The 6,960-nt window shown below is 47.8% G+C and overlaps 1 protein-coding gene across 2 annotated transcripts; it reads left to right on the top strand.

The window, feature by feature from the left end:
- Nucleotides 1-205: 205 nt before the first annotated feature.
- HEY1 (hes related family bHLH transcription factor with YRPW motif 1) lies at nucleotides 206-4,321 on the top strand. Of its 2 annotated transcripts, XM_058699915.1 has the most exons (5): nucleotides 206-769; nucleotides 1,032-1,107; nucleotides 1,235-1,318; nucleotides 1,608-1,689; nucleotides 2,581-4,321. In XM_058699915.1, the coding sequence occupies exons 1-5, from the start codon at nucleotides 681-683 to the stop codon at nucleotides 3,162-3,164; spliced, it is 915 nt and encodes a 304-aa protein (XP_058555898.1). In that variant the 5' UTR covers nucleotides 206-680; the 3' UTR covers nucleotides 3,165-4,321. The 2 variants fall into 2 exon arrangements, with proteins under 2 accessions (XP_058555898.1, XP_058555899.1); XM_058699916.1 differs by lacking the exons at nucleotides 206-769; nucleotides 1,032-1,107; nucleotides 1,235-1,318; nucleotides 1,608-1,689 and adding an exon at nucleotides 2,068-2,137.
- The last annotated feature ends 2,639 nt before the right edge of the window (nucleotides 4,322-6,960 follow it).

Raw genomic sequence — 6,960 nt, 5'->3', positions numbered from 1 at the left:
CTGCGCCGCCGCCGCCGCCGCCAGCGCGGCCGCCGTCGCCGCCGCCGGCCGCCCGGATTGGCTGGCGGCCGTGGCGCCGGCACTTTCCCACGGCCCGCGGCGCGTGCGGCTCACCGGCGGCGCTGCAGGCGCGGCCCTGGCGTGCGTCCAGGCCAATCGGGGCGCGCAGGGCGGGGCGGGGCCGCGGCCGCCGGCGGGCTTGTGTCCCGGCCCGGCCTCCCTCGCCTGCCCGCCGCCGGCCCACCGCCGCCCGCGCCTCCCCCTTCCCCCGGCAGTGGAGACCCAGCGGAGCCCCCGCGGAGCCGACGCACCGCCGCCGGGTAGGGGCCGGCGAGGAGGGCGGGGGCAGGGTTCGCCCTCGAACTTAGCCTCGCTCCGGCCCCTCCCCGGAGTGGCTGCCAATCAACGGAGCGAGAAGCCGGGTTGGCGGAGCGGAGGCTGTTGCCCAGGAGCCGCCGCTCCGCCCCTCCGCCTCCTACACCCCGCCTGCCCTCCCAGGGGACTTGAGTAGGGGCGCAGCGTGGGAAAGGGATGGTTGAATTTTAACCGGAGGCAGAGCGTGAGCGGGATCAGTGTGTGCGGAACGCGAGCCCCCGAGCGCGGAGAGGCGCCGCTGCTGTTAACTCCTCCCTGCCCGCCGCGCCGAACCGACCCTCCCCCGGAGCCCGCGCGCAACCAACATGAAGCGAGCCCACCCCGAGTACAGCTCTTCGGATAGCGAGCTGGACGAGACCATCGAAGTGGAAAAGGAGAGTGCGGATGAGAATGGGTGAGTTGGCGGCGGCAGAGCGGAACCCGGGCAGGAGGCGAGCGCCGGCTGGCCACGGTTGACAGCGGGCGAGGGCCCCGGGCACGTCTGTGCCCTCCACTGACCTCTGCGCATCTGGGTTATGCCCCTGTCCGGGGTGAGGGACGCCGGAGGCCCTTTCAAACCCAAGTTGCCAAAACAATCTGAGTGCGGGGAGGATGATGGGGACCCCTCATATCACCTCCCCTGGCTTACAGCGATTCCTGTTTTTCCCCCCATTCAGAAACTTGAGTTCGGCTCTCGGTTCCATGTCCCCAACTACATCTTCACAGATCTTGGCCAGGAAAAGACGAAGAGGCGTGAGTCTCATTACAGTGCTTCTTGTTTTGTTTTGTTATTAATTAATGGAAAGAACTACCTTTCTTCATTTTTGAAATTTACAGTCTTGATGGAAATACCCTCCTTTGTTTTGCCTGCTTTCTGCAGATCATTGAGAAACGCCGACGGGACCGGATTAATAACAGTTTGTCTGAGCTGAGGAGGCTGGTGCCTAGTGCTTTTGAGAAGCAGGTAATGGAGAAAGTGGGTAGAGCTCTCCGTGTAGCCATCCACACCTTCTGAATCCCTCCCCTCATTAATCTGAACCTCATCCGTGTCTCGAAAAATAACCGTATTGCTTTTGCCGAAGAGATAAATTCATATACAGATTCCAACATATTTTCTGAAGACAGCTCATTTTGTTTTAGTTTGTACTTTTATGATTTACAAAGCATACTGCATACGGTGCATATCTGTTTTAAGTTGTTCCCCAAAGGCACTTGGTGCCATATCAATTTTTTTCCCCCATTCTCTTCTCCAGGGATCTGCTAAGCTAGAAAAAGCTGAAATTCTGCAGATGACAGTGGATCACCTGAAAATGCTGCACACTGCAGGAGGGAAAGGTACATATCACTAATCTGGCGGCAGCCGAGTGCTCTGGGTAGAATGAGTAGATGCGGCAGGCCAGCCCTGGTGCAGTCGCTGCCTTATTTTTCCTGTGTGCTTTGGGGGTGGGGAGAGAATGTTGTGTGGTGTACAGTTGTCAGTGCATTTGCAAATGCACATAGGATTTTCTCCAGTGAATGCATCACCCCAGTCCTCTTCGAACTAAGCTAATGCACCTTCTTTTGGAGAATACCTGTTATCAGCGAGGTGCCCGAAAGCTGTGACAGCCCTGATTATAATCAGGTAGCTCTCACCACATTTGTTGATTGCCATTTTGAGAAAAAGCCTTAAAAAAAAAAAAAAGTTATGGTCTTAATTTTATCTACAGGATTGAAAAAAAAAAAGCTCCTATGACTCTTGAGGAAAGAAACCTGTTGTGGTTAATTAGAGAAAACCTAACAGAAGGTGGGAGACCGGGGTCTGTGTGTCTGTCTCCAGCCGGAAAATGCTTTGCTCAGGACCAAGTGGCTAAAAGCTCCATGATGATAACTTACATCTGTGTGTCTAATGAATTTCACTGCTCTGTGGTTTCTCTGTCCTTGATGTATTTTTTGTTGTTGTTGGGGGAAAACATTAAAGGAATGAACATAGTTTCATCTGCTGGTAGGGTATAATTCCACTTTCTGCTCAGCAGTTTCTAATTGGGCTTTGAACTTACATTAGCAAACACTTCTCATGTTGATTAATGCAAAGACTTCGGTCAACTCCAAAATATTTGGACCTTCGTTAAGAGCCCGTGTATGCCGTTTTTAAGGATGTAGGTATTTGTTAGGAAGGGCTGCCTTTGGTATTGAAGAAATGTGGGAAATCAGCAAAGCCTGAGGTTTTTCTTTTGTTCTTTTCCTCAGGCTATTTTGACGCACACGCCCTGGCTATGGACTATCGGAGTTTGGGGTTTCGGGAGTGCCTGGCGGAAGTTGCCCGTTATCTGAGCATCATTGAAGGACTAGATGCCTCTGACCCGCTTCGAGTTCGACTGGTCTCACATCTTAACAACTACGCCTCCCAGCGGGAAGCGGCCAGCGGCGCCCACGCAGGTCTTGGACACATTCCCTGGGGCAGCGCCTTCGGACATCACCCGCACGTCGCGCACCCCCTGCTGCTGCCCCAGAACGGCCACGGGAACACTGGAACCACCGCCTCGCCCACGGAACCACACCACCAGGGCAGGTTGACCTCGGCACATCCGGAGGCGCCTGCTTTGCGTGCGCCCCCTAGCGGCGGCCTCGGACCGGTGCTCCCTGTGGTCACCTCCGCCTCCAAACTCTCGCCGCCCCTGCTCTCCTCCGTGGCTTCCCTGTCGGCCTTCCCCTTCTCCTTTGGCTCCTTTCACTTACTGTCTCCCAATGCACTGAGCCCTTCGGCACCCACGCAGGCAGCAAACCTTGGCAAGCCCTATAGACCTTGGGGGACAGAGATTGGAGCTTTTTAAAGAACTGATGCTGTAGAATGAGGGAGGGGAACACTTACAATCCCAGCTGAGCTGGGCTGTTGCCAACATCACCTTAAAGTCGTCAGTAAAAGTAAAAAGGAAAAAGGTACACTTTCAGAGGAATTTTGTTGAAAGACTAAAGGTTTGTTGGTTTACTTTTTCTTTTTTTTAATGTTTTTTTTTATCATATGTATTAGCAGTTTTTAAAAACTAGTTGTTCAATTTTGTTCCAAACATTAAATTGAAATAGTGAGTATAAACCAGCACTTGGTAATAGGTTTGTTCTGTGCCTAATTACTTTGTAAACCTCTCTGTCGAAGAATGATTCCATTTTTGCCTCAAAGTTTTGGGAATTTTAACATTTAGTATTTTGGTCTGTTTTTCTTCTTGTGTAGCTGAAGTCTGTTTTTAGATTTAATTTTCCAAACCACTAAGTTCAATGTTAACATGATGCTATTTGTTAATAGTTTGACAATTAAGGTGTTGTATAGGTAATATTCTTTTGTGGGGGGAACTATGTTGAATTTTATATTTCTGAACAAAGCGTTGACAAATCAGATGATCAATCAGCTTTATCCAAGAAAGAAGATGAGTTCATTCTCTGCCTCCTGCAGCAGTAAGGTGAATGTATAACCCATCAGGGGCCCTGAGTTCATATGACCACCTGCCAGGACTGCAGTCCTGGCTTAGTTAGGAGAGAGCCACTTGGGGGTTGATCTCCATTTGGAGTTGGTGGGGAGGAGACTGCATAGGATATGCCTGCATTTACCAGCCCCATGCAATGCAATGAATTTTTAATCTCACAGATCTCAAATTTACAAACATTAACATGGGTAAATGATCACGGTGTGCAAGTGGTCCAATCGAATAGTCCAGTGGAACCTGTTAAATGCATAACCTAATTCTTCCTGAAACTGCTATGTTTTCTTTTAACTGGAAATTTCTATGTTGTGTTTTCCTTTTTGGTGCATGGCAATGTGGTTGTTGAGGTATTTAAAAAGGTGTTCTGCCTTCTTTTGGTTTAATTTGGTTCATAAAAGCATCAGTTCACAGGTTTGTCCTTTTAGCAGGTGTAATTTAAACGACCTCCACTGAACTGGGTTTGACCTCTGTTGTACCGATGTGTTGTGACTAAATAAAAAAGGAAGAACAAACTATTCTGTATATGTCTTACATGCCTTGGCCTTTCCCTCTGTTGGCTAAAAGAAGATAAATTTTCCTTTCATTTTCATTTTGCTTGGTTACCAGTTTTCTTATTCATTATTTTGGGAATTCTAAACTGTGTGAATTTGCTACTGAATAAGGTGACTTCGTTGCAGCGCAGGGCTTTGGCCTGATTCCCACAAGAAGCCTCAGCCCTTTCACTGTTATGTCAGATGATCTGGCTCTCAGCGGGCTAGGGAGACTCATCAGGCTGGGGGTTGCAGGGTGGGAGAGAACTCTGCTGAAATCTTTTAAAACCGAGTTGACCAACGTTTTTTTTTTTTTTTTTTTTTCTGAGAGCATCTACTGTGTGCATAGTCCTGTGCTAAGAGAACAGAAAATTCCTTTTTTTTTTTTTAACTGTAGCACAAGAAAAGCTAACACTGCCATCTCTGAAAGCCCATGCAGGGGCTGGGGAATCTGGCCTGATGAGCAGTGGCAGGCTGTAATTCTGCACCTGCACAGCTCCAGGAGTCTTTCCTTGTCTTGTTTCAAGGAATTTGCTTAACCCTTTAGATGCATTTGACTGAGCTGTGTAGTGACAAAGCTGACATATGCTTTAGGTTAGAACAAAACGCTGCCAGAACAGAGGCAGTAATCTGGGCCCCAGGGGGAGAGGGGTGCCTTCCTATTGCCTTGAAAGTCATCCTGCCAGCTGAGGAGTGCTGTCTCCTGGCTTGGAAGAAGTTTGCCTTGATCCTGAGGTTGGTGGGGAGGAGAGGGAGAAAACCCACTCTGGCAGATGACAAAATAGAGCTTGCCTTTTCTTTGCCCAGCCACAGAGCTCCTCCTCCCCGCTCTGATTGAAAAACGAAGACAGGAAGGCAGAGAAAAGTTTGGACTCTGAACTTGAGCAGCGCCTTCTGGGTCTCTGAGAAGGGAACAGAGACTGCAACATTTTTGTGGTTGTGGGTCTCCAACTTTAGCTCTCACTCCAAGTTTCTCTGTGTGGCCTTGCATGTTGGCCCCTCTGGGGCTGCACGGTTCTGTTCTCAGCACTGCCTGGGCCGCGTACTTTCTGCCCATCATAATGCTGTGATGGAAAGTGTTATGGTAATTTCTGCCAAGTGTCAGTTTAATTTTAGCCCTGTGATTTCAAATGGCATTAAAGCATTACCGAGTAGCATTGTGCTCAGGCTGCCTTAGGTTGTCTTACTCATACCTAGGCTTAGATGGCTGCTAATGTGGTAAGAAGGAAACCCTGTCATTTTGGTGGCTGTGGAAAGCGCTGTGGCTCTGTAACACATGTGGCACCATCCGCTTGTCACGTCTGTGATCCCTGTATCATCACCTGCCTGGTACTTTGTCTTTGGAGGCGGGGTGCGGGGCAGTCATTTTCGAGGTTACACAGTTTTCCAAATAAATATTTTGTTTTCTTTTTATTAAAAAATTTTTTTTTAATGTTTATTTTTGAGAGAGAGAGAGAGAGAGAGAGAGAGCCTGAGCAGGGGAGGGAGAGAGGGGGGGACACAGAATCAGAAGCAGGCTCCAGGCTCTGAGCTGTCAGCACAGAGCCCAACCCGAGCTCAAACTCACAAGCCATGAGATCATGACTTGAGCTGAAGTCAGACGCTTAACCAACTGAGCCACCCAGGTGCCCTTGGTGTCTTTTTAAACCCCTCCAAGGTGACCGGTTTTTAGAAATAATAATGCAGGTGGAATGAGGTCTTCCCGGGAAACAGGATGGAATTATAATGATAAGCCGGGGGTATATAGAAAAATGAATGTAGGAAAACTCATTTCTATTTTGAACTGATACAGTAAGGAAAAAAAAAAAGAACATCAGGGTCTTTAGCATCAGCATACTTTTATACTATATATACATTTATAGTATTTCTACCCTTATAAACAAAATTTTTTAGATGGCCCATAAATTTCCCTTATGAGGAAAATAATATCACTCATCACAAAGAATCTTGAAAGGTCTCAATAATTACTCATTTATTTTCATTATTATATGTATTACCATGAATTAATGACATGAATGATAGATGGGCAGAATTCTTGCATTAAAAAAAAACTTTTACAGAAAAATCCAAGAAGTGTCATTTCTAATTTATTCAGTATAGTTAAATTAGGATATGATTTTTATTCAGCTCTTTTTTTTTTTTTGCCCTGCTCTGTTACTCGCTAAAATCATGATATTTTAAATATAGATTACTTATATTTAAAATCCCTCAGAAAATGTTATATCTCCTAGTTATACTTTTCCCCAGCCCTTCTCGTCTATAGGAGTATCACAGCTTTGATGCCTTCATTAGTTTCCAGTGATGATTTATAATTAAAATAACTTCAGAGCTAATATCATCTGAGACACTGCTTCAAATGTGGCCCAATTTCTCTCCGAACGAAGCTCCGGGGAATGGGGGTGCCTTGGGAAGAGGACCCAAATCTGATTCCTGTTCTGCTTTTACCTAATTGAATGACCTTGGGCAAGACATTTAAACTTCTCTGGCCCCTGCTTTCCTCATCTGTCAGACAGAGTGGTTAGACTCGATGGGGGTCCTGGGCGCATGCTCACAAGAACAGGCACTATTGCGGAAAGATGCAGGGCCATTGGTCCGGTGGGTGCCGACCAAACACATGTTCCCAG

The sequence above is a fragment of the Neofelis nebulosa genome, chromosome 14 (assembly GCF_028018385.1).
Source record: "Neofelis nebulosa isolate mNeoNeb1 chromosome 14, mNeoNeb1.pri, whole genome shotgun sequence".
In the NCBI taxonomy this organism is placed as follows: Eukaryota; Metazoa; Chordata; class Mammalia; order Carnivora; family Felidae; genus Neofelis; species Neofelis nebulosa.
This window is presented reverse-complemented; position numbering and strand designations above follow the sequence as displayed.